Source organism: Cebus imitator, unplaced genomic scaffold (genome assembly GCF_001604975.1).
Source record: "Cebus imitator isolate Cc_AM_T3 unplaced genomic scaffold, Cebus_imitator-1.0 Scaffold107, whole genome shotgun sequence".
Lineage (NCBI taxonomy): Eukaryota > Metazoa > Chordata > Mammalia > Primates > Cebidae > Cebus > Cebus imitator.
In genome coordinates this window covers 6,231,144-6,258,585 of record NW_016107422.1, presented here as the reverse complement: position 1 = coordinate 6,258,585, position 27,442 = coordinate 6,231,144, and the positions used below count along the sequence as shown (strand labels likewise).

The 27,442-nt window shown below is 44.9% G+C and overlaps 1 protein-coding gene across 2 annotated transcripts in view; it reads right to left on the bottom strand.

Moving 5' to 3' along the window:
- The window catches only part of CUNH10orf90 (chromosome unknown C10orf90 homolog), a 239,439-nt gene that overhangs the window by 22,741 nt on the left and 189,256 nt on the right, over nt 1-27,442 (bottom strand). Inside the window, exons 5-7 of one of the 2 annotated variants that reach the window (XM_017537895.2) lie at nt 15,806-16,096; nt 12,522-12,706; nt 10,216-10,393 (exon numbers count right to left, since the gene is read on the bottom strand). In XM_017537895.2, the coding sequence (XP_017393384.1) occupies nt 10,216-10,393; nt 12,522-12,706; nt 15,806-16,096 (654 nt within the window). The remainder of the gene's footprint in view (nt 1-10,215; nt 10,394-12,521; nt 12,707-15,805; nt 16,097-27,442) is intronic. The other variant, XM_017537896.2, reaches the window with a different exon arrangement.

Here is a 27,442-nt window from a genome sequence, read left to right as displayed (position 1 = left end):
GACTGAGACTATTATGAATAATTATACACCTACAAATTGGATAACCTAGCCAAAGTGAACAAATTCCTAGCAATATACATCCTACCAAGACAGAATCATGAAGAAATAAAAAATCTGAACAGAGTCGTAATGAGTAAGGAGATAGAATCAGAAATGTAAAAACCTTACCTTTAAAAGAAAAGCTCAGGACCAGATGGCTTCATGGCTGAATTCTACCAAACATTTAGGGAAGAATTAATACCATCCTTCTCAAGCTCTTTCAAAAAAATTGAAGAGGAGAGAATACTCTAAACTCATTTTATGAGGCCAGCATTACTCTGACACGAAAGTCAGATAAGAATATTATAAGAAAAAGGAAATTACAGACTAATGTCCTTAATAAACATAGATGCAAAATCCTAAACAAAATATTAGCAAACAAAATTCAATGGCACATTAAAAGACTTACTCATCATGATCAAGTGGAATTTATTACTGGGATGCAATGATGGTTCAATATGCAAAAATCACTAAATGTGCTTTGCCACATTAACAGAATAAAGGACAAGGACCATATGATCATCTCAAAAGACACTGAGAAAGCATTTGACAAAATTCAACATTCTTTTATGGTAAAGCTTCTGAACAATTTAGGTGTAGAAGGAATACACCTCAACACATTAAAGCCCGTATATAATAAGCCCACAGTTAACATCATACTGAATGATGAAAAGTTGAAAGCTTTTCCCCTAAGATCAGGAATAAGACAAGGATACCTATTATTGCTGCTTCTATCCAAAATAGTAGTGGAAGTCCTAGCTATGGTCATTATGCAAGAAAAAAGAATAAAAGGCAGCCAAGTTGGAAAGAAAGAGTGAAATTGTCTCTGCAGATGACATGAACTTATGTGTAGAAGCCCCTAAAAACTCCACCACAAAACAGAAATAATAAATAAGTTTAGTAAAGTTGTAGAATACAAAATCAACATACAAAAATCAGTAGCATTTCTGAACATACAACATGAACGATCTGAAAAAGAAATCAAGAAAACAATCCCATTACACTAGCATCACAAAAATAAAATATATAGAAATAAATTTAACCAAGGAAGTCAAATATATGTACACTAAAAGCTATAGAACACTGAGGAAAGAATCTGAAAACATAATTAAAAGATTAAAAGTAAGAGTAAAAAGAATTCCATGTTCACAGATTTGCAGAGTATTGTTAAAATGTCCATACTGCCCAATGTGATCTACAGATTTAATGTAACACACCTATCAAAATTTCAATGACATTTTTCACAGAAATAGAAAATGAATCTTAAAATTCATATGGATCTGCAGAAGACCCCAAATAAGCCAGAGTAACTGAGAGCAAAAAGAATAAAACTGGAAACATCACACTATCTGATTTTAAAATCTCCTATGAAGTCATAGTAATCAAAACAGCAAGGTGCTGGCATAAAAACAAATTTGACTGATGGAACACACTGGAGAGCCCAGAAATACATGTATGCATTTACATTCAACTGATCTTTGACAAAACAGCTGAGAATATCCAATAGGAAAAGGACAATCTCTTCAATAAGTGAGTTGGGAAGATTGGATATCCAGATGCAGAAGAATAAAATTAGATTTTTAATTTATACCATATTTAAAAATCGACTCAAAATAAGTTAAAGAGTTAAATGTAATTCCTGAAACTGTAAAACTACTAAAGGAAAACATAAAGGAAAAGTTCTGTGGCCATTAGTTTGGGCAATAATTTTTTGGATGTGACCTCGAAAGCACAGGCAACAATACCAAAAACAAACAGATGGAATTATATCACACTACACAGCTTCTACACAGCAAAGGAAACAATTAACAGAATGAGGACACAATCTGTAGAATGAGAGAAAATATTTGTAAACCATATGTCCAATAAGGGGTTAATATCCAAAATATATAAAGAAGTCAGACAACTCCCAATAGCAGGAAAGCAAATAACATAATTAAAAAATGGGCAAAGTACCTGAATAGAGATTTCTCAAACAATAACAACAACAACAAATGGCCAACAGATATATGGGAAAATGCTCAACATCACTAACCATCAGGGAAATGCAAATCAAAATTAAAATGAGATAACCTCACATCTGTTAGTAAGGCTATTATCAAAGACAGACTATAGCAAGTGTTGGCAAGAATGTAGAGAAAAGAACCCTTGCACACTGCTGTGGGGATGGAAATTAGTACAGCCATTATGGAAAACAATATGGGTGACCACTCCTACTGTTGGGAATTTATCTAAAAGAAAAGAAATCGGTATGTTGAAGAAATATCAGCACTCCTGTGGTCGTTGCAGTATTATTCACAATAGCCAAGATGTGAAATCAACCTAAGTGTCCATCAACAGATGTCAATGGATAAAGCATCAATGGATAAAGGAAATGTAGTGTGTGTATGTGTGTGTATTATTGTCCTTCACAGACACTGTGAGGTGTTGTGCTTTTTTAGATGCTTGGGAAGAAAAAATCAATTTATGTCTATTGATACACACACACATACACACACATACACACACACACACACACACATCTCCATATGTGTGTATACATATATATCACACATATCTATAATGTATATATGATTTCTTATAATCTATTTACATATATACACACACATACATACACATACAATGGAATACTATTCAGCCTTAAAGAAGAGGGAAATCCTGTCATGTGCAACACCAGAGATAAACCTGGAGGGCATTATGCTAAGTGAAATAACCAGGAACAGAAAGACAAATACTGTATGATCTTACTTACATGTGAAATCTAAAAAAGTCTAATCCATAGAAGCAGAGAGTAGAATGTTGGTTACCAGGGGTTAGCAGGGGAGAATCCAGGAGATGTTGGTCAAAGGGTTACAAAGTTTTGGTTAAACAGAAGGACTAGGTTCTGGATACCTATGGTAGAACATGGTGATTATGTTAATAATAAAGTTTTTTTATATTTGAAAATTACTGGGAGTAGTATTAATAGATCTTAAATATTCTCACCACCAAAAGTATGCAAGGTGATGCATATATTATCTGCATTTAATCATTTCATAATATGTACATACATCAAAATGTCATGTCATTCACCATAAATATTACAACTTTTATTTGTCAATTAAATCTTAAAATTGAAACAAAATGTGGGTGTATGGTTTTTTTGATGACAAGTTTAAACCACTTATTTAAAGGAATTTTAACAATGGCTTGAATCACAACTTCACCATAAAACAGCGACATCCAGTACAAGCCTGACAGCGTAACTTCATTGTCTGCTCCAACTGAAGGCTTTCCCAGCATTTTTTTAGAGAACCATAAAATACGGTGATTTACAGGTAATTAATAAACTTTATGCTTGTTGCCAAGTAGATTTATATCTGTGGTGCCACTGCAAGGCTTATTACTTAACTGCTTTGTGGAATATAAAGGGAAATCACTTAGAAAATAAAATCAAGGCAATTGGGAAACGTAACTCCTCATAGAATCATTTTCCTTATCATTTTGAAACTTGGTGTTTTTACCTTACATTATTTTCACTGGAAGTAACATTGTCCTTTAAATTCACTTCCAATCAATAGATATAAATTGATCTTTTCTTCCCGAGCATCTTAATAAAAACATACAACCTCACAATGTCTGCGAAGAACAACAATAAAAACGCACAAGCAAATGTCTTTGAATTGGGGAAACGGTCTTTTCAGTAATTCATGCTTCCTCTTTTCTTTGTAGACTGATAAAGTAAAAATTTATTTTTCTCTGATAAGCACATTTAAAAATTCTCCTGTGAGTAATATTGGGAGAACTAACCCCAAATATTTATTTAAAGGCTATATAGAGAATGAGAGCCTTGAGATCAGATTGGGCAATAGTAAGGATAGTGTGGCCTGTGCTCAGTGAGCTGCATGACGAAGAGCAGATTTTTATTACTGAGATGACTCCCACTGCTGTCTCCTATCTGCGGGGTCACATCTTCAGCTAGATGCTCTGGGAATGCAAATTAATATAATACTTGCTCCATGAATCATTAGGGAAAGCAGATTTGTTGGAGAAGGAATTCTGCCATGGCTTCCAGAGAATTCTGTTCCTCTACTGGGCCATGATTTGAATGGCTGTGACTTGACTCACCTTGGGAAGTGTGGATAATGTAATTTGGATGAATTCAGGCTGTTGTGCTAGATACAGCAGGGCCTCTGGCAGTGATTTGGTGTGGAGTACACCCACCAGCGCTTACAATCTAGGTTTTCCAGCACAACCACAGGACCTCAAGCCAAAGTGAAGAAGGGAAGAAGGCAGGTGATGCGGAAGGATGCGAGAATACCAAGATGCCAAAAGTGTTCAAACGGGAGCGAGAGGAGGAGAGGGAGTGAAGGGGAGAAAGAGAGGATGGGAGTCAGGAGGGCTGGAAGAAGGGGATGTTCCTGAAGGGTTTTCTACACATTCGAAGGTTAAGGGGACAGCCTGAGAGAGCCATGGAGGAGGACCCTGACAGGTGTCCTCAGAGGGAAATGAGCTGAGAACAGAAGGGGCAACAGGGGCTGTGTTAGAACACTGTCAGGCTGAGTAACAGCAGCGAGTACAAGCAGCAGCAGTAATTCACAGCAAAGCGCTTGGCTCAGAGATGAAAGCCACCGGAGCCCAGCTCAGGTACTGCAGGAAGCACAGGAAAGGGTCCGGGGGTAAGAGCTGAATAAAAGGCTGGCCTTGAGGGGGGCTTGCAAGGCTAGGTAGGATTTTACAACACAGCAAGGAGGAGGAACCGACAGGCGTCTCCCAGGTGGTTTGGGAGCCCTGACTGTGAATGTGCTTGCAGTGAAGGAAGGAAAGCAAATGAGACCAACTGGCAAGGGTGAAGGTGGACAGAGCCAGGCTCAGAGGGGTCTGGGTTTTGGGGTGAGGGAGGGAATCCAGGGAGGCTCTGAAGCTGGGCCCCCAGCCCGGTGGGAGGTAGCCAAGGTCAGGTTTGAGGAGCTACAGTGGGCACACGATGCAGGCACAACTGGGTCCACAGGGCATGGTGAAGACTGCCACTGACTGAGCACCTGCAATTTGCAGATGCGGTACCCCATATGACCAGCGGGGACTGTACCCCACTGCCTGCAGGGAATACACTCCCGTGACCTGCAGGGGCCGTACCCCTACTGCCTGCAGTGGCTCTTTTCCCTGCTACCTGCGGGACTGTACCCTCATGACCTGGAGAGGGTGTATCCCTATGACCTGCAGGGATTGCACCCCTACTGCCTGCATGGACTCTACCCCTATGACCTGCATGAGTTATACCTTTACTGTCTTCAGGGCCTGTACCCTCTATGACCTACAAATGCTGTACCCCTATCGCCTGCAGGGGCTGTACCCTCTACAATTTACAGGGTCTGTGTCCCTATGACCCGCAGAGACTACACCTTCTATAATCTGCAAAGGCTGTACCCCTATGACCTATAGGCACTGTGTCCCTATGACCTGCAAGGGCTGAACCCCTACTGCCTGGAAGCTATGGTTTACCCCTACTGCCTACAGGAGCTGTACACCTACGGCCTGCCCTGGCTGTGCCCCTGTGACCTGCAGATGCCATACCCCCTACTGCCTGCAGAGGCTGTGTCCCCTACCACCTGCGGGGACTGCTCCCCCTAATACCTGCAGGGGCTGTTCCCCCTAATACCTGCAGGGGCTGTACCTGATGCTTCACACTTATTTTTAGTCTATTCTGCTCTGGATTCATCCTGTAAGGCAGAGCAATGACAAACTCTGGAATATGCTAATTCCCAGGCCATGTCCAACCTTTAAACATGACCCAATCCACTTGAGACCCCAGGAGCTGCGAAGTGATGATGGCGAAGCCTTGCTTATCATTCCCAGGCAACTCTGGTGAATTACACAGGTAAATACCTGATTTGGTGAGGAGAGAGGCCCCTGGATTGGAGTATTCCTAAGACTGAAGCAAAGCCCAGCTCTCCTGCCACCTTCCCTTGACATCCCTGGGTGTCAGCCTCCCTCCGCCACATCTCACAATCACCACCTGCCACCGATCCCTCTACCAGAGAACCCCTGACATCCACCACCTTCCTCACACCACTGCCCTGCCCATGCCCCACCCTCACCATGTCTTGCCTGAAACTATACTACCAGATCCCAGCCTGGCTTTTGACCTTAGAACAAGGTTACACTTCGCAGCATCTACAGTTCATCTTTCCTTGGGCTCCTCTTTGGCCCCTTCGCCTGCCTGCGCACCCCCATTTTACCATTCACTCATAGCTAAACTGCACGCCCCAGCCCTCTTTCATCACTGTGCATTCCCCTCCTCACCCGCCCTGCCCCGTCTGCATGGTTCTCCCCCACGCCGGGAACCTTCCTCCCCGAGGTGGGAGCAAGGCTACCATCTATGAGTTTCCACAACAACCTTGGCAAACCCCTTTCATGGCACTACAAGAATCCTATGACCACTGCCTCCTCACCTGCCTGCTTCCCCACAAGGTGGGCAGACCGGGGACTGTGCCTAGCACTGCGTGGGTTCTCAAACAAGAAATGCTGAAGAGATGGGCAAAGAAGTTCCTTCTCTCACTGCTAGAGCCGTGGGAAGGTGGCCCAGGTGGCTCCCGGGTGAGGACAGAGACTTATGCATTGTATTTATTGGCTCTGAGAGTTCAAACCACAGGTGACAAGATAGTCAAGACAGGCTACAGACTGTAGCTAGGACCTTGACAGTGCTGCTTCCTGGTCCCTCTAGAGTTCCCAGTTGTTCATGAAAATTTTCCTGCCTCCAAACAAGAAGCCCTAACCCTAATTAACAGTCACACACATGCATGTACACATGTGCCTGTGAACACACATGAAGTACTCTTCCCCCAGCCTCAAAGGTCCTCAGAATTCACTAGCTAACATAAAGTACAGCTGGTTCCCTGGTTCTCACCATAGTCATCCCCTGAAAGTGCAGGGACTGGCTTCTCTGGCATTGCCAGCTACCAGGCTCCCACCTGAACCTCTCAGATCTGTTCCTGAGCAAGACTGCTTGACAAGCCCTGATCAGAGGCAGCTACCCCAGCACAAAAAGGAAATAGGAGTCTTCTTTTTAGCAGACGCCTTGACACTGTAGCCAGAGCTCGTTCACGCATATGATTTATTAACTAATTTAGCATGTAAGAAAAACATCTGCATTTTGCTTTTATCATCTTGCCAGCAGACAGGCTGAAGACAAGATGTGTACTGCAGACTTGTTTAATGGGACCTTAAACATTCCTTCTCACTTGCCTGAGCTTGCGCGAGGCTCTGGTTTCAGAGGTTGTCTGATTTCACTGACCTAACACAAACAAACACAAAAGTAAAGCTCTCATCAACACATAAATACCGCAGGGATGGTCAGAGTGGCCATAAAACCCATGTTGACCAAGCCCCACTTGGAGAGCGTGCTGGTTGCCAGGACTGTCTTGGAATTTTGGGAGTAAAAGGTGCTCAGTTAGTTAACATTCTGAACTGAGCCTGGTTACCTCTTATTATATACAATTTTAAGATTTTCATTTAAAGAAATGTGAACTTGTAAGGATATTTGTTTTGGGCAAACATCACGGTTGGACAATATAATGAATAGAACAGTGTCTCCCCACAAAAAGATACGATTAAGTCCTAATCTCCCATAACTCTGAAAGTGACTTCTTGGGAAATAGGGTCTTTGCAGAAGTAATTAAGTTAAAATGAGGTCAGACTGCATGAGGGTAGACTCTAATCCAATGACTGTTGCCTTTATGAGAAAAGAAAATTTGAGCACAGGGACACAAACGCAGGGAAGATGGTCACGTGGAGACAGAGGGAGGGACTGCAGTGCTGTATCTACAAACCAAGGACCGTCAAGGACTGCAGGAAGCCACCAGGAGCAGGGAGGGAGCTGGACACAGGACTTCCCACTGAGCCTCTAGAAAGTAACTAACCCTGTGGAAACCCTGATTTTGACTTCTGGCCTCCAGAACTGCAAGAAAAGAAGTTCCTGGGCTTGTTTTATTTTCTTTTCTTTTTTTTTTTTTTTTTTTGAGGCAGGGTCTTGCTTCTTTTTCCTTTGTTTGTTTTAAGTGTTGTGATCATGGCTCACTGCAGCCACAACGTAGCCAGGCTCAGGTGATCCTCGCACCTCAGCCTCCCAAGTAGCTGGGATTACAGGCATGTACCATCACACCTGGCCAATTTTTGTGCTTTTCTAAGCAAGCTCGGGGAGGACAGAAACCTCCCGTGGCGTAGAAGTGCAAAAGCTCATTTGACCTTGATTTTTAGTACAAATACAGACTGTGAAAGCGGGGCCTCACAAAAAACAAAAACAATTTTTGTACTTTTTATAGAGACAGGGTTTCTCCACGTTGTCCAGGCTGGTCTTGAACTCCTGGGCTTAAAGGATCCACCCACTTCGGCTTCCCAAAGTGCTGGGATTACAGGCATGAACCACTGTGCCCCGACAGTTCCTGTTCTTTTAAGCCCCTGTGTTTGGTGGTTTCTCACGGCAGTCCCAGGAAACCAATACAAATGGCCAAGACCACATTGCCTCTGGCATTTGGGATGATGGTGTCCCAGACCACTTGTGGCCAGCAGAATGGCACAGCTGGGAGGTGCTGGCCCAGGAGAGGAGGAGCTCAGTGCAGCACCTCACTAATCAGGCTCCCTAAGCTCTCTGGGTCTCCATCTCTTCCCACACAAAGCAAAGGGACCTGACTGGAGAGGAAGCCCTCAGTGCCATTTTGCATGTGTATGTGAATGTCTTGAGCTCTAAAGAGGCATCATTCTATATCTTTCTATATTTGTTGACCACAGATTTGGTAGCCTAACCATTCTCTCAAGTAGCATCTTCAGAGCTATTAAGGGTGAGTGCTCCATACAGCCTGGACACCATCGCACAACACTGCCCAGGGTCAGTGTAGGCACTGAAGGCCCCAGAGGTTTCCTGGTGCTGGCGTGGGTCCTCACAGCAACTTGAGAAGTCTGTGCCTGAACCCACTTTTCTCTTTATTGGGCCAGAGACGAAACAGCCTCCTGGAGAATGTATCCCCACTGAGCCTGTATCTGCCAACGGGCTTACAACACTGGCTGGAGACACGTTTTCCCGTGGGGAACTCTGCACATCCCCTTTTGCTGGTATACTGGAAATTGTCATGAGGAGGGAGCAGCAGGTGTCTTGGCAAATATTTAGCCACGGAGGAGCCATTCAAATTCATCGTTCCCCAAGGTCTTTAGACAGCTCCACCAGCAGAGCTCTGGGTGGAGGGAAGGAGACTTAGCCTGCCCATAGACTGGAGAGGTTCATGGGAATTTTATTACACCCTTTTCCTCAGTCCCCCAGGCACCCGGAATAAAATCTTGGTAATGTTTGCTAAGCTGCACTTTATTGAAAATGGTTATTTACCCAAAAGACTTTTATTCAGAGTTATACTCATGATTTCACCTCCTAGGGGCCAAAACATTTTCCTAGGAAGAAAGATCTCATTCCTCTATCCTAAGGAATAAAACTGGGGTTTCTCCAGGCCTCTACATTTTAAGATTTGGGTTGGCAGGCACTAGGTATGTGCTCTGATGTTCCCCATCCTTACCCTCATTGCTTTTTGTTATTCTTGCTAGTTTAATAGTCTGTTTATGAGCTCTATGAAGAAGGGACTGAGGTCAGTCTTGCTCCCAGCATGGCACCCAGAGAAGGTTCCTGATAACTCCTTCTCCAGTGAGTGAATAAGTGCCCTCCCTCACAGGGTCAGTGTGACACTGGCCTCACAGTGCTGGGAAGCTGGCCATGCATTCTCCAGCCTCACAGCAGGAAAGGGGTTTCAAGATGACGAATGTTGATGTAGACAAGCTGGAGTCAACCTCTCACCCCGAGATCTGTTTTGCAATCTATAAAGGGCAAAGGGGGTCTCTTACAAATATCTATTAGGAGCCAAGATTTTGAACTTGCTACCCTGGCTGCTAGAGTGGTGTGGCTTCTTTCCCAGCTATGATGGTAAATTTGTGTCCCAAGTTATTTCTGCTGAGTTCAATGTCCATATGTGATCTCTCAAATGGGCTGGCTCCAAGAACAGGCTTTATGATGCTGAGGGTCAGTCACCCGGAGCCATCACAGGTTCTGTGTATGTCAGTTGCATTATTTGGGACCATCACCCCTGAGTGAAGGCTCCAGCCCCAAGAACCCCCCACCCCTGGTCTTTTCCAGTCCCCACAAGTCCCCCTGCAGCTTACCACTCAGAGGGTGGGGAACCGTGAACTGCTTCTTGCTGGTACGGACAGGAAGGAGGCTCTGCTTCTGCCTCAGGTCGTCCTTCTGCTGGGCTTTCCTCTGCTGGACCATGTGTTCGATCTTTTTCAGCCGTTCTTGTGAGCGAGAAATGAACTGAGGCTTACGAGCTTCCAGGGCTTCCTATGCAAAGAAAATATGTCATTTTTAAGAGCAGTGACACAGAAAGGCAACACATCTGTCTGATGTGGCCAAGAAGCCGATGGGGAGCACAACACTCAGAGACCAAAAGGCACGGTGCAAAAGCACATCATGATTTTCTTCCACACCCTTGTGTAAAGAGGGTAACAGGCATGTTGACACCACAGGTCCTGGGGGTCAGGCCTGGCCAGCGCCGAGGCCCCTGCTGCAGCAGGATCAACCAGCAGCTGGCATTAAAGCCAGGAGTGCAGAGCAATGTCTGCCCATTCATCCTTCTACCCTGCTGAGTCATTTGTTCCCAAAGACCAAAATCCAAGAGCCCTACATTCTGTATTCCAAAGAGACATGGGTGTGGAGGGAATGGAGGTGCTGAGTCACTTGCTTCTGTTGCACTTGGAAACCCCAAGAAGCACAGACACAGATCATCTGCTGAGTGTGAAAAATGTGCCCTTTCAGGAGGACCACAACTGTGGCTAAAGAAAACAGCTCCTCCTTCTGGGTAGAATGAGCTGGGAGGAAACCTTTGCCTATGCAGAAGCCTCTGAGCTCCACAAGCCATGTCAGAAGTCCCTATATCTCCACTTCTGCCTCTGCTCTCCCACCTCTATAAACCAAGCCACTCACACAGGTCTCCTGAACAAGAGTAACTGCCGTTCCACTCCACGCCAGACACTGGGCTGGGTGCTCTACATGTACGCATCACCTCTTGGGAGTCACACATCGGTTCAAGAAGGCAGGCCATATTTCTTTGCATTTGGCAGAGGCAAAGTGGTAGTTTGGTAGATCACATGGTAACACCTCATCCATGGCAGCCCTGTTCTTTTCCTGCACTGCCTTTTATGGTTTTAACATACTATTCCTGGAGTGTCTTTGTTCAAGTTGTCCCCGTCCTGAAGTACCACCCACAGCCATTGGCTCAAGTTCCATCTACCTCAGGAAGCCCTATTGAAACGCCCTGTTCGGCCAGAGCATGGCACTTCACCAAGGGCCTTGAGCAACAGTGAGTCACACGTTTACCTCCGTGCTAGGCCGTGAGCTCCAGGAAGTCATGGGCCATGTCTCATTGACAATGTATCACTCACACAGTAGGAGTCCTGCACATATATGCTCAGCAAAGGCCCACTGGGCGTGCTGCCAGACTGAAATGTTCCTCTGCCCCCTTTTTCTTCCTCTGGGAGCTCAGAGTGCCTACGGGGAGGCAGCATGAGCTCAGTCTGTGTCATGTATGTACCCCTGGCAGCTATGCTGGGAAAGGAGTCTTCTTGGCCAGCTCCCTCCATGGTGCCAGCCACCAGGAACAGAGAACCAAAAGGTATAAATCACTGGATGTGCTGACGCTTCAAGAGAGTTCCATGTCTAAAGAGATGACCCCTACACCTGGTCGCTCAGGTGTAGCTGCTGCCTTGGCTGCCCACCCCACCAAGAATGGCCTTGGAGACGTTGGGGGCACTACGAATGCCTCACTCAGGTCCCCTGGGTACAGGAGCCAGCCAATGGAGCCATCTCGACTACTGCAGCTGCAGAGGGTTTGCCACCTTATTAAGTGCCATCTAAGAAGGGGTGGCTAGCTGTGTAATACAGTTAGCAGAGGCTTTCTCTGAGGTGCTTTGCCCTCCTAAGTTTTATCTCTCTGTATTTTTTAAACTTTATAAAATGTATGCATGCTACTTCTGCGAAAAGATGCCAAACGAAAACTTTCCTATCCTTCTATTCCTGACCATGTGACCTTGGGCAACTTCATCTCTCAAAGGCTCAATGTCCTCATCTGAAGGCGCTGAGATCTGGAGCCCCTATAGGCTCCTGCCTCCTGCATGGATTGGAGGCATTGATGCCTAGGAAGTGACCTGTGGGATGCTGGAGCATCCATCACTGCTGCTGTCACTGTCACTACTGATAGTACTTGATCTTCATTCTAACCTGGAGGAGTCAGTGTCATTATCTTCATTATTTAAATAGTGACACATGTCCTGGAAAGCTTAGGGGACCTGTCCAGTTACACAGTTGCTATGAAGTGAAGTCAGGTGGTGGAAGTAAGGTTGCGTGCTCACGGACTCCCCAGGAAATCTCTCCCCTTGGCAGGAATCAAGCCAGGACACACAGAAGGCCTTACCTGCAAGGTCAAGGATCTTGCAGGCATTTGCTGAGGCTCAGAACAGTCTTCAGACAGGCCAGGGCTCCCTGCTCCCTGGGGGGGTGCTGGCGAGGGTGCTGCTGGGGAGGGCTCAGGCGTGGTGGGGTCCTCATTCTTCTTACATTCCTTTATTTTTACAACCAAGTCACAGCATGTGTAATCTCCTAGGAGAGAAGATTTAGAATCCCATTTAGAGGGCACCAGGTGATTTTCTCCTGACTCCTCAATACCATTAGACACAGAAGACAATTTTGAAAATAGAAACGCCAGCAGATTATTAATGGGCCTCGTTAAGCCGACGGGATCATGCAAGCCTCATCACAGAGCCCCCGGCTGCCCTGGTCACAAGCAAGAACATTTGCATTCAGCCAGACTTCATGACCGGCTAATTATGCCAGGGAGGTATTCCCTAGTCTTCTGATGGTCAGGATGGCTTTGCTCAAAATGAAAGAAACTTTTCTATTCAGTGCTTCATATTAAGTGTGTCCTGTCCAATTATTACAGTTCAGTTGTTTGGGGACAGTGTATTAATCTACCTAGTGCTTGCTACACTAATGATATAAGGACAGGGAACCGGTATTCAATTACAGAGCCCTCCCCTGTACTTGCTGGAGACAACCACGGGCTTGGCATAAGTAATTGGGATGACTTCTCTCTCAAGGCTGGTTTTGGCCTCTTCCTGGGGCCATTTTGATTTTCCCTTGTGGAAAAGGTCAGGAAATGAATGGATGCAACAGCACCTCAGGCAGGAGAGTTTCTGATGGACTGGGGATTAATGTGTATTTGCTGGGCACTTACTGGCCTCAGCCTGCAAACCATCACCCTCCACTCTGTCCTTAGCCCACCCCTCCCAGATGAGCTCATAACGTGCCTCACTGTACCTTCCCTCAACACAGCTCCCTGAAAGCACCCCAGTTCTGAAACGCACTGCAGCCTCTCCCTCGCCCCTCGCCCACGTGCTCACCTATCTCCATAAAGCCCCTTAGATTCCTCTGCCCAGTAGACTCCTACCTCCAGGCTGAGTTGGTTCAAATCTTCCAAAAGCCTCCCTCCCCTTCCCAAGGCAGGACCCATCCCTGCCTCTGCTATGCCACCCCGGGGAACACACATTGCTCATTCAGCAGCATTCATTATCAAGTAGGGATGGAAGATGACATTTTCACCCCACAAGCCTATGACTCCCTGGAGGGCTGGACCATATCATACACACCCTGCATCTCTCCACAGCATGGGCTAGGTGTCCAAAAGGAGCTCATTCTGTAGAATGAATGGAGAGGTGGCCTTCTGGAGGCTCACAGGTCCATGGGAGGCATCTCCATGATTACAATGATTGCAACGACTAGCACTCACCATTCACACCTGGGTCCTCCCTAGCCTGGGTCAGCTGTCCAACCTCTGCTCAAAACCCACCCACAGTTCCTGTTACCTACAAGCCCAAGCCAGCTGGACTTTTCATGGCTGTTTACATGGTGGATGTCACACCTGCTGCTGTCGCTTTGGGGTCTCTACCAACAGCACACCACTTAGAAGGTCTCGAGTCATGCTCTTTCATTTTTCTGAGCATTTGCTCTGGTTCCTTCTGGAAGATTTCCCTGTGACAACCCTCCCCCACCACCCCCATCCCCGCTGCCACCCCTTCAGGCTTAACATCAGCCTCAGCCCCTCTCCTGCAGAGTTAATGTTGGCTTCTGCCATACTGTTTCCATGTCTTCTTGGAAGCACTTTTTCTAGTTCACCCTGTGCACAGGGAAGGAAGCCACAGTTGCTCTGCCTCCTTCTCTACCATTCTCCCCAGCACCAGAACCAGAAACCCAAGGGCCAACCCTAACACTTCCACCTATTCACTGCTCACAGACCCATCCATTGGATCCTGAGCGTCTCTGCGGCCACAGCCCCTCCTGCACAGTAACGCTGCGCCCTCCTCGCTGGCTGGGCCTCAGCCCCCACCACGCTCCTCTCCCATCTGTCCTCCACATTGCACACGAGACAGTAGTTTCCTCTCGAGCAAATCTAATTATGTCTCTTCCCCTTCAAAGGCTTGGCTCTGCCTTCAATCCAGACTTCCTAAGTGGGTTTAGAAAGGCCTTGCGACCTGACCCACGTGACCCCTGCAGACTCACGCCAGCCACTGCCACCCCCACAACCCCTGCATCCTGGCCCCCCGACCCTCTACAGGTCCCCAAATCAACCCTGTTCTTCCTTTCAGCTCCTTGCTTCGCGGGTGCCTTTCCCTTAGGCTGCAATGTTCTTTCAAATCAAGTCTGCTCAAAATCACTTCCTTGCAAAGATGCCTCTGCACAGACCCTCCTCAGAGTATCAGGGGCCATCCTCGGCTTCCCCATGGCCCACCACAGACACAGCTATGCTGCTGACTGTTTCCTGTACCAACTGGGAGCCTAGAGGACAGGCGATACCAAACACAGTGCCTGGCATACAGTAGGTGTTTAATAAATGCTTCTGTAAACAATTAAGAGCTAGGGATTAACTTGGGTTCCAAGTGAAATGACTTTTCTCAATTGCCATAACCAATTTACATTTCACAACCCAAGCGGCTATCTTTCTTTCTATTCTTTTCCACAGTGCTTTGAGAACCTCTTTACAGTGATAGGAAATGCTGCTGACATAACTGGCACCACAGGACATTTTTCCAATGTGTTCTTGCTTCCTGTTCTATATCATTGTTCACTGTACCATTTAGTAGTGGTCAGCAACTGACCTCCAGAGAAATGATGACTATGTTCTAATTCTTGGTTTCTTCCTCTGTGGGAGACTGAGTTTGGGACCTACCTTTTGGGCACGTGAGTTCCAGTGCCTCATGCTTGTTAAGCACTGGGCACATGTGGGATTCACCCCTTAGCCATTATTCCTGTTAGGTAGTCATGGGGCCATGGTCACCCCGGCAGACCTGCTGCCTTCAGAGCAGCCATGCACACCTGCATCTCCACCCTTCCTTGGCTGAGCCCAGGAAGGTGCTGTGCACCTGTGTGTGGTCTTCTCTTCTGTCAGCCTCAGAGGGTACTGGCCTTACACACAGTGGGACTGAAAATCCCTGACCCACCTAGGGCTGCCTCCTGGGTGCTTGGGAGGTTATTACTTGGCAACCATTTAAACTTGCTGGCCCTGTCCCCTCTCTGCTCTCCCATTTGGAGAAGGGGAGTCTTCATCAGGTGAACGGTATGCACGAGGTTCAGGTAGGCACACAACCACTTTCCATTGAATGTCTAGACAGAATGGTCTCACCCGCCGCTGCCCTCGCTCCTTACCTTGGGGTAACTTGCTTTCTATCTGAACGCCATTGTCTTCCTGCGGAGATGTGCATACATCTTGTAAGGGGCAAAGAAACCCAGGAAAAGGGATTCTGGGTTTCAGGAAGCTTTGACGTCGTCTCTCAGTGGGCTCAGAAAGGTCTCTAGACAGACAGTCATCGCTTGGAGAGCTATCCCCAAAGGGAAGGAAATGTTTAGTGGGCTTCTGTTCCACTGGAGGAGCAGACAGAGTCAGGCATGCTTCTCCTGGTTGCCTCTTGCTGCTTCCAGAAAATACTTCTGTGTGTACTAAAAATAAAATGAGAGTTGTGCTCAAAATCTCTGATGAATCCAATCTAATGTACTGACTTCTACCCGCATGGTGCTTTCCTGGGGACAGACTTGAGGGCTACAGCACTGCAAGTTCAGTTAGGAGCTCCGTTTGTATACAGTGCTGTGGGCTTGAAAGAGACTGCTCGGTGGTGTCCTTAGGAGCTCATATTACACTCTCTGCAGTGAGCAATACAGTGAGTGAGTTAGCATCTTGATTCTGGGGTCAGAATACCTGAGTTCAAATCCCACCTCTGCTACATTTAAACTATCCCACCTATAAAATTGGGCTGATGGACTAATAATATTAAATTATTTAATTTATTATATTATTTAGGTTTCTGTAATAAGCATATATTTCTATAATAAACCATATATTTTATATAATTTATATATTTTATATAACATGTCTATATTATATAACTCTTAAATATGAAAATTGAGGTAATGTTATAATGAAATAGTAATGTACGTGGAGTGTTTAGCACAGTACCTGGTGCACAGTCAGCTCTGAATAAATGTTCATTATGATTACTATTGCAGAAGCATTGGTGCCGACTTACATACTATGGCAAATACAGAGGTAGGAAACAATTTATCGGGTCAGTGTGCGTAGCTCTATAAAGCAGTGGATTTAAAGACATACAGCATGTGGCTTGTTTCCACGTTGTACTATCAGAAGCCTGGAAGCCACTGTATGTCCATTATAGGGACTAGTTAAATAAATTTTGGTACATCCATGCTCTGCAACGATTAGAAAGAATGAGGCAGTTGCTCTTGGGTGGATGTGGCTTAATCTGTAAGATATATTATTTAGTGAACAAAGCAAAATGCAGGGCAGTGTGCTTCCCCAGTAAATGCTTCCAGACTCAGATATCTCTCAAAGGACGCAGAAGATGCGGGAGACTGTCGTCTCAGGAGAGGGCAATGTAACACTAGGAATTGGGAGTGGAAGACAGAATTTTTCACCATCCATTTTGTACTCTTTGATTTTTTTAAACCTCTTTCATTTTGAAATGCCCTATACATTCTTTAAAGAGTTACTCAATTTTAAATAAGGGAAGAACTACACCAAGTTGTCCCCCACCCTATGCTGATACCGCCCAAGAGAAATGGCCCCACCGTTGCTGCCAGTGGGAGTGCGTCCTAGCCTTCCTGTGTGTTGGGACAGAAAAAAACATATTGGGAATCCCTGGAATAATAAAAGTTATGACAATGTTCCTGCTGTACTTTCTCAAATGTCTTATGTATAAAAAGAAATTGAACTCTTGACTATCTGGCTCTGATAATAACACCAACCTCTCTCATCGATTTCTCAGAAATCTGCAATTTTCCCACCCCCTCTGTCCTGGAGTCCCCACTGTTCCAGCCAGTGGGAGCAGGCTGTGTGGAGTGGAGCCAGGCTGTGTGGTATACAGGGAAGAGCAAAGACTCTAGGGCAAGAGGGTCCCCAAAGCACCTTTCTGGTTGTAGGATCCAGCAGAGGTGAGGTCACTTGAGAACCATCAATTTTCTTATTCGCCAAGACGGGGAACCCAGTTTTCCATGTTCTTATACACAAATAAACAGAATGTAGGTAAAAGTACCTGCAGGCCCCAGTGTCGGATACAGAGAAAGTACCAAAAATAAGGAAATTGTTATTAGCCTTTGCCATTTGGAGACGTTTGTCTACCTATTGTAAAGTTGGCTTTGCTAAATTGTACAGAAAAATGTTTCCAAACGTTTATTTCAAAACATTGATTCTGTTTAAGAATAAAATATTGCAGACAGAAAAGGTCTGAAAATAGCCATACCTCTTTTTTTTTTTTTTTGAGATGGAGTCTCACTCTGTCACCCAGGCTGGAGTGCAGTGGTGCGATCTTGGCTCACTGAAACCTCCGCCTCCTGGGTTCAAGTGATTCTCCTGCCTCAGCCTTCTGAGGAGCTGGAATTACAGGTGTGTGCCACCAGGCCTGGCTAATTTTTTTGTATTTTTAGTAAAGACAGGGTTGCACCATGTTAGCCAGGATGGTCTCGATCTTCTGACCTCATGATCTGCCCTCCTTGGCCTCCCAAAGTGTTGGGATTATAGGCATGAGCCACCACACTCGGCCACATTACTTTCTTTTATTAAAGCTCGCTGATAGAATCAAAAACCAAATTAGTTATCAATGATGCAGTCTCAATCTGCCAGGTAATATGGATCCATCCTGGCATTAGATTTTTTAAATTAATGTAATTATTTATAGATTTATAGAGATCAACCAATCAATATTTTTATCTATCTATCTATCTATCTATCTATCTATCTATCTAACTATCTACCTGTCTGTCTATCTATCTATCTATCATCTGTCTATTTATCTATCTCTGGTTTATTGTAAATTTTTATATGAATGATCCTGTGTAAGTCAGATGTTCAGGCTATGACTTGAAAGAGTTAAACTAACTCAGAGAAAGTAGAAGGTAGTTAGTGTACTGGAGAAAAGGAATTTGTAGCCAAAGAAGGACTTTCCTGACAACTGATTGATCAGGTCTCATTTCGTGCATTCTGAAACGTACAATCGTCAGCCATGCAGTCACCCACAGGTGGGCCCTCGCAGGACAAGGCGGCACGCGTGCTCTTTTCCTCCCATGCACTCCATGTGCGGGTGGGACTGGGAGTTCTTTGTTCATGCCCAACATTCTAAACTGCATCACCCTGGTGAGGACCCATGGCCACCACAGGCTCTGCCCATCTCAAGAGAAGCCTACGGAAGCAGCCACCTATCCCAGGTATTTCCGTTTATTGGGCTGGCACTTAAAGCCCCCCTCCTGAGTCTAACACATGGAGAGGGCTGGGACATCCTGAGGGTCCTTTAAATAGAAACGTTCCCCACATCCCCTTTTCTCAAACTGGTTGACATGCCATAGTGAAACAATCTCACAAATTTGCTTATCTCAGAATTGAGCAGTAGGAAGTGAACAAAAACCAACAGATTCTGCCAACAGTTGTAAATTCCTTCTATTGAGCTCATATCCTTTCATGTCCTTGACTCATAGAAGAGCCCATTGGGTCATGATGCAGTGCCCATTTATGCTTTCCTCAAGTTCATTTTATTGTGAAATACATTATATTTACAACATAAAGATATTGAATATACTAAACAGAGCACCCACAAAGAAGCAGACTATTTCCTGGGCTTCAGACATCTGAGCTGCTCTTGGATGACTCACACCCACATTCTATAAGACAGGACCATTCGCCTCAATTGTGGGCCACTGCATTCATTCCTTGTGTCTCTAATCTTTCCATCTATGTAGGTACCCCTAACCAACAGGCTTTTATACCAGAAGTCCAACTAGCAAGCACAAAGCTAGCTATTTTAAGGTAAGGACATCATTGCATCTGTTAGACAAAAGCTTCCAGAGGAGGCTTCAGCAGGTTGGCTGGCCCATAGCTCCCATGTGAGTTTATGGGATATGATTCTTGGGAAGAAAGTGGGAAGGGATGAATGAGTCCCGGATACCAGGGGCTGACCACAGTTGGCATCAGGCAGGGCTGGCATGTGACTGGGCATGCTGGCAGGCAGGAGTAGCATCAGGGGAGTGGGCTGGTCTGGATTTTCTGTTCCTGACCCCATCATGTTCAACTGCAGGCCTTACAGATACGTTGAAGCAGGACACTCTGCAGTGAAATGTGAGCCTGTGGAAACCCACACAGGGCAGGGACTGGGGTTGGAGTTTCAAGGACCTCACTTACACATCATCAAGACAAGCTAAGAAGAGGCATGTATCTGGGCTGGGTGGGGACGCTGCCAGACCGTGCATATCTTTAGGACAATATGAGAAAAAGGTGTGTCTTTTTCAAGACATTTCGCAACCATTGGCCCGAAAATGTCGCTATAAGCCAATTTGATAGAAAAACGTATTTTATTGCTTCTCTCCAAATATTGTACAAATCTCTGATGTTCTTATATGAGCTCCTATTGAGCCAGAGGCTCCCCACAGGCATACCGTTCTCATAACTGTGGCAATTTTGTTCACAGTAGAAAACCAGGAAGCATGAGTTGTTGCTAAGGAGAGAAACCAATACAATGGCAAGACTGTCAGTCATATCTAGAGAAAGAAAACCATGAAAAGTAGACACATGAGCCCAGAGAGTGCAGCTGCCCAGGGAAGTTTAATAGCCCAAGGCAGGTAAATATCATATAGAACTCGCATTTGAATCATTCATATCCAGATTAGTTTAAATTGTGTTAAAGTTATTCTGGTCTTGAAGATGAAACTTAGCTCTTTAGAACATTCATTCTTTCAAGAAGAGAAAGATTGTCTCTGAGGTTTTGGGTCACAGCTCTGCTCAGCCTCCTGCCCTCTTAAAACAGACTTTAACCAACCACTCAACTAAAGAGACCTTTCTGAACAAAGCAGGCCCCCCTGAATGTAAACCACACATTTCCCCCACATGCTGATGTTCCGGATGGTGACGTTTTCTACCCTCAGAATCTGGGCCATCTTACAACCAACTGTGTCTTAAGAGTTCCAGTAGTCAAAGCTTGTGTCATTGTCTCTGGGCTATCAACATAAATGCCAATTTCTCAACTCAACTGCAAGGTGGCCCTTGGCATCTCCTAAAAGCCCAAATGCTCTTTGCCATGAACCCAAGCAGCCCCAGGCTGCCTTCTGCTCTCAGTACATTTGCAAAGCTATCAGGTCTGCATTTTATACGCAGAGTACCTGTATGACCTCTTCCTCTGACCTGGGTTCTTCTCCAGCAAGCCCCATAACTACAGCCTCTAACTAAAAACCAGTTAAGAGAGGTTGGCAGGCTTAGGTGTCTGCTGAACACCCACTTTGCATGGGCACCTGCACGTGAGTTGAGGACTCTCAAAGTCCTTTTAGCAGAACTTTGCTGACTCCTTTTGGTCAGCAAGAGGCTGCTGCAGAGTGGAGTGAGGGCATTCTTCTGCACATAGTATGCTGCAGAGCGGAGGGAATGTGTTCTTCCGCATGTTGCATCCTGTTGGGGGGGGGAGGCATTCTTCTGCATGTTGTGTCCTGCAGAGGAATGGAAGGCATTCTTCTGCATGTTGCATCCTGCAGAGGAGGGGAAGGCATTCTTCCGCATGTTGCATCCTGCGGGTGGGGGAGGCATTCTTCTGCATGTTGTGCCCTGCAGAGGAGGGGAAGGCATTCTTCTGCATGTTGCATGCTGCAGAGCGGGGGAAGGCATTCTTCTGCATGTTACATGCTGCAGAGGAGTGGAAGGCATTCTTCTGCATGTTGCATACTGCAGAGGGGGGAAGGCATTCTTCTGCATGTTGCATGCTGCAGAGGGGGGGAAGGCATTCTTCTGCATGTTACATGCTGCAGAGGAGCGGAAGGCATCCTTCTGCATGTTGCATACTGCAGAGTGAGGAGAGGCATCTTCTTCATGTTGCATACTGCAGTGGGGGAAGACATTCTTCTGAGTGTTGCATAATGCAGGGGGGAAGGCATTCTTCTGTATGTTGTGTGCTGCAGAGGGGGAGAAGGCATTTTTCTGCATGTTGCGTGCTGCAGAGGGGGAGGGAAGGCATTCTTCAGTATGATGCCTGCTAATCCATAGACATAGAGGCCACAAAAGAGGAAGGAAGAGGCAGTAACAATGGGCACTCTAATCGCACAGCTTTTCAAGCAAGTTTTGTTTGCTTTATTCTTTTCCTTTCAGAGGAGAGAGAAAACCTAAAACCACCTCCACTTACAATACATGGAAGATGAAATAAAAGAAAGTCAAGTTAGTTTGTGGCCTTTTAAGAAACAAGAGGTTGAGCATGGTGACTCACACATTTAATCCCAGCACTTTAGGAGGCTGAGACATGAAGATTGCTTGAGTGCAAGGGTTCAAGCTCAGCCTGGGCAACATAGTAAGACCCTATCGCCACAGAAATAATAAAAAAAAAATTAGCCAAGCATGGTGACATGTGCCTGTGGTCTGAGTTACTCTAGAGGCTGAGATGGGACGATCACTTGAGCCCAGCAGTTCAAGGTTGCAGTGAGCCATGATTGTACCACTTCACTCCAGCCACTTCACTGTATTTAAAAAACAAAACAAACAAACAAAAAACAGAAAAACAAAAAGGAAGAAAGAAAAGAGGAAGGAAAAAGAAAGGAAGAAAGAAGAAAAGAGAAGAGAAAAAGAAAGAAACAAAAGAACAAGCCTTTTACATGCACACGGCTGGTAGATAGTTTCTGCTTTTTTGTTTTTTGGGTTTTTTTGTTTGTTTGTTTGTTTTTTGTTTTCTGGTTAATGATTTAACTTTTGGCTGCAGGTTAAAACGTTATTTCCTCATGTGGGATCGGGTCTCCATTTGGTATCACTGTATTGCACCGCATCCAGACTTCTGTTTAAAATCAACCGATAATTGTTTCAGCACATTTCTCTTCAATTTCTATGCAGTGACGTTGCAGCCCAGGAAGGGAGTCAGAAAAGGTGGGAGGAGGCTGGCAGCAAATGGGATAAACGGCTCCCGGCAGAGAGGATGGGAGCAGTGAGCTGCATTACCCACAAAGACAATCCACAGCAAAAGCAGAGTTGGAGCTGGCGCCACTGGGAAGAAGAAGGAGAGAGAAGGAACGCCAAGGAGGACAGCCAACCTGAAAATCAACACCCAGGGGTGAAGGGGCAACAGCAGGGCTGGAGGAAGCACACATGGAGGGGGCCCTTCCTTGCCAGGAAACCAGACTTCCTACAAATGCCTTCCTAGACAGTAAACAGGTTTCTTCTGCTATAAACGTCAACCATTAGATCCTCTTCTCCCTAAAGAAGCAGACCTCAGGGGCTGAGAGGCTGATGACCAAGAAACCAGACTGACTTATAAACAGCGGTAGTGATAACATGAAAAGAGCCTTCCTTCTTCTGGAAGCTTAGGCAGATGGTCAGGAAGGGAGAGCCATAGTTAAGATGTCAATAGGGTGTCAGGATACTATTACGCAAATTCAGTGATCAGAAGTACTCTGTGTATTCAGAGAAAAAGGGGGAAAAATCCCCAGTATATTCAATGTTATTGTTCTAGTGTCAAGTTTCAAGGCACCATGTTGGGAATTGTGCAAGCAATTCTCATTTACAGTAAACACTCACATGCAGTTGCTGCAAAGTAGGAATATATCTACATCTGCTCACCCAAGGAATATCTAGAAAGGAGTGGATAACTAGCCAGTTCTAGTTATCCATTATTATTCTGTTATTAGCTAGTTATGATTATTCCAATAATGTCATAAACTTAGATGTTTTCATGTTGATGAACAGAAGTCTTAAAACATACAAAACTATTTGGAAGGCAGAAATAAAACACAAACACAAACACACATGCACACCGTCACGCCTGTCTGTTTCCTAATAACAATATTACCTCGACTACACTGCAAATCATGATCAATAGAAACAAGTTCCAATTAATTATTAGATCACATCTTTCTACCTTCCTTTCAGGAGGTAGAGTCCCAGATTATCAGTTACTCCACAGTCCTTTACCCCCAAAGCATGGCTCAGATTCTGGAAGCACACAAAAAATAACTTCTCAAGCTTTTCCTAAAACATATTGCTATAGTTTCCAAAAGTGACCCTTTGAAGTGATAATTATATTTTTCGCCATTTAAAAAACTTTTTTCTAGATTGTAAAAGCAATAAATGGTCACTGTAAAAACAATCTGACCTATAGAAAAGTATTACAAATTAAAATACTGGCAATCTGACACTCCCCAAAATGCTCACACTATTTGTCTCTGGGAGATATGACATATTTCTAGTGCATTAATATATGAGCTTTTCCCTTCATTTCTTTTATTTCCACTTTGGATACAGCTTGTAACTCAAGCAGATCACCCTCGCTCATCCTCATACCCAGTGACACAGGTTTATTGAGACATTCCTGTTTGGGAGTGGAGCTAGGGCGGTGGGCCCCTTGCTACTGATGGGTCTCCTTTCTGGTTGCCTAGAAATTTCAGCAGGCTTTCATGTCTCCTCCCACTTTTGCTTTCCTGGGTACTCTGACAATTACCAAGCAGGCAATGCTGCATGTTAAAAATTGGGGGAAAAAATAAATCAAGGTAATCTTCCAGGTGCTGAAGGGAACAGCACAGAGGAATATTGATCAAGGTCTCCAAAGAGGGAAATCTTTGCTCAGGACCAGATGCTCATCCCAGAATTACTGGATGTGTAAGTGCATGCATGCATGTATGTGTGTGTATGTCTGTGTGTGTGCATGTGTATGAGTGAAGAAGGAAGGTGGCTTCCATGTCAGGCTTTTAACCCACTACCCTCATCTGAGGGTACTGAGCTTTTAGCACTGTAGGGAGGGAGGAAACGAAGTTTATTTGTGGGTTTCTCCTGCTCCCTCAGATGAATTTTTTGATCTCTTTATCTTTCATTTAACTATTTATCGAGTAAATACTATGTGCCAGGAAATGTTATAGAGCACTTGGGATACAACAGTGAATAAAAACATTCTTGCCTTCATGACTCCTACATCCAATGGTCATCATCTCCACACCAGCCCTCATTCCTACAACCACAGCCTGGTATGTATCTGCACCCACAGCTGCTTCACCTCACAGCCTGTAGATTAAAGTCTCCAACTCTCTGACTACATCCACTAACTCTTCTAGCTCACAGAATGCTACTCTGTTCATGCCTTTTACTCAGCATCACTGAGACCTCAAGTCCCCACCACCCCTTTGGGGCACTTTTCCCACTGCTTGCATTAACAGGCATTAATGTCAGGGTGGTGGGGTGCAATCCCACCATGTGCCCAGAAGGAGAACAAGAATGAGAATGGATTAAGGACTCCTACAGTCAGCCTAGCTTTCTTCTTTCCTGTCCTTCAACTATTATCAGAAAAGGGACTACAGAAATTTAAAATAGTCTAAGTACAAATGCATCTGCTAGAACAAAAACACAAACCTTAAATACCAAAAGAAAACAAACAGATGTAAATCCATATGTAACAAGGAATACATATCTTGGAAAGAAATACAGCAAGTATGAAAAATAAAAATAATGATTAAATTATGATGATGTTGACACCAAACATTGGTCATATCAACAAATGTGAATGGACTTAACTCATCTTTTAAATGAAAAAGACTCTCAATGTGACTTGTAAAACAAGAGAACTTTGGCAATGCCTGACAAAGCCACAACTGAACGTACCTTGCAATTCAGCAACTCCCCTATGAGGATTCCACTGTGATGGGGCTTACAAGACAGGCTGCAGGCCTCCCACAGCATCATTAGGTCATTTGCTTTGTTCTCTGTCACCAAGTAAGCCAAGGGCAAGTTGTAGAGATCTAAGGATGAGGGGTGAGGCTAGTGAGGAATAATGGCCCTTCCATAGAAGGAATGGACATCATTTTGATTTGCATTTAGGCACACTAGGATGGCTCCCTCAGAGAGTCAGTTTCGACTCCAGCACTGAGTGGTGGATGTCACCTGTGCTGGGCAGTCCAAATCACCAAACAAATACACCCAACATGTGGGAGCTGGCTGACAGAGCCCCGGAGTCTTCAAGCTAAGGGACGTGGAGAGAACCATTTTGAAAGCCGAAAGGCAGCATGCCACAAAACATCTTGAATAAGACCAAAATTTCCAGGCAGGCCAGGGAGGGCCCCAGCAAGATCAGAGAGTAAGGGCTCATGAAGACTAGAGTAAGGCCTTCATCATCCTTCAACTGGTCTTAATGCTTAGGCTTCAGCCCCAGGATGATCCACACACATGCAGATCTTGATGTTCCTAATCTTAACTTTCATACATTTTAGAACATCCCCCTGCAAGAACTTACATGCATTGATTCGGAACATTGGCGCATGAACTCGCCACAGCCTCCTGCTCAGGACGCTGCCCTCATCATTAGCATGGCCCTCATTCCTGTTTGGACAGCTGTTTCCCGGCAATAATTTGAACACATATGACATCTTCCCCTCTTTATAAAAATGAGTAGCAAATGGGCGTATGAGCATGCTTGGCAAAACTTAATCATTATAATTAAGTTGAAGATGGAGATCATTAGGTGCTAGAAGCAGCAAATCTTTAACCTTAACGCATAGTCATGAGACTTAAGCCAGAAATTAGTTGATTTCATGCTGAATTGTGAAGGAAATGAACAAAATTGAAGAGTTAGTTTGAAATGTGAAATATATATGACCAAATACTAGGTCTGTGGAGGAATTATTTAATCAGAAATTTTATATTACCGTTGAGAGCTCTGATCACAGAATTCCCCTCTAATATGTATATATATATATTTTTTTTGATACATATTCAACATCCAAATGTGTTTTTGGGACACTGACTATAAGGGTCCATGGTTTTGGTGCTTTGTGGGCAGGGGCCAGGAGAGAGACACGCTTGCCTGGCATACAATACCTCCTCCATTTCCTGCCTCTCCCCGTCAGTCTTGTTCCTCCCTCCAGCCCTGTCAGACCCTCATGTCCACTACAAGCTCTGGAAACCCCATTTTGGGAAGATATAAATATCTTAGAGGATTCCACGTCAGGAAAGGAAGTGAATTCCAAGACTGCGGGATTCCCGTGGAAAAGGCCCTGAGTTCCACTTCTCAGCGCTCCTGGGGCCGCTGCAAGCGCTTCCTAGCCTGGCTGACATCATTTCTCCAGTTTTCTCAGACACTTTTTGCAAATCTCAATCATGTCAACCCAAACTCAGCTGGAAACACATGGCCCTGTGTGCATCTCCTTCTAAGAATACCGTGCCCTTTGAAGAACTATTTTTGACAGTCAGAATTGGAGACAGTCCCCAGGGCCTCTGAAGAGAAGCACATGCCACATGGAAATAGTCACTAAGAATAAATCAAGCGACCAAAGGAGTCTGCTTTAGCACTGGCCAGGCTGCAGGCAGAATGCAAGGAAGGCGACACTGACCCCAGCTGGTTTTCTCTGCCTCCGTCTCCTGCGACTGCGAGGCTTAGACATTTAATGTCCTTTTGTTGCCGACTGCCTCCCCAAATGAGGACCATTTCTCAATGCAATAAACAGGTGGTGCTGCACCAGACAAACACTCAGCTTTCTAATCACTCCCATTTAACGCGGACTTCCTGAGTTATTTATTTCTCCTCACTGAGAGTAATTCATAAGAAACAAAACATATTTGGTTTATGGCTTTGTCCCATGAGACCACTTAGGCATAGAAAAATAAAAATATGCTTAACTGTTTCTTGAAAACTACATGAATGTTTGTACCTAGGAAAAGTATTTCCCTTACACCCTAAGAAGGGAGGAATTTCTTTTGGAAAAGAAATGTATCACCATTTTATTTTTTTAAATCCTCATTTTGGAGCAATGTGTAGAAGGCAAAATTCTGACATTTTTAAATGC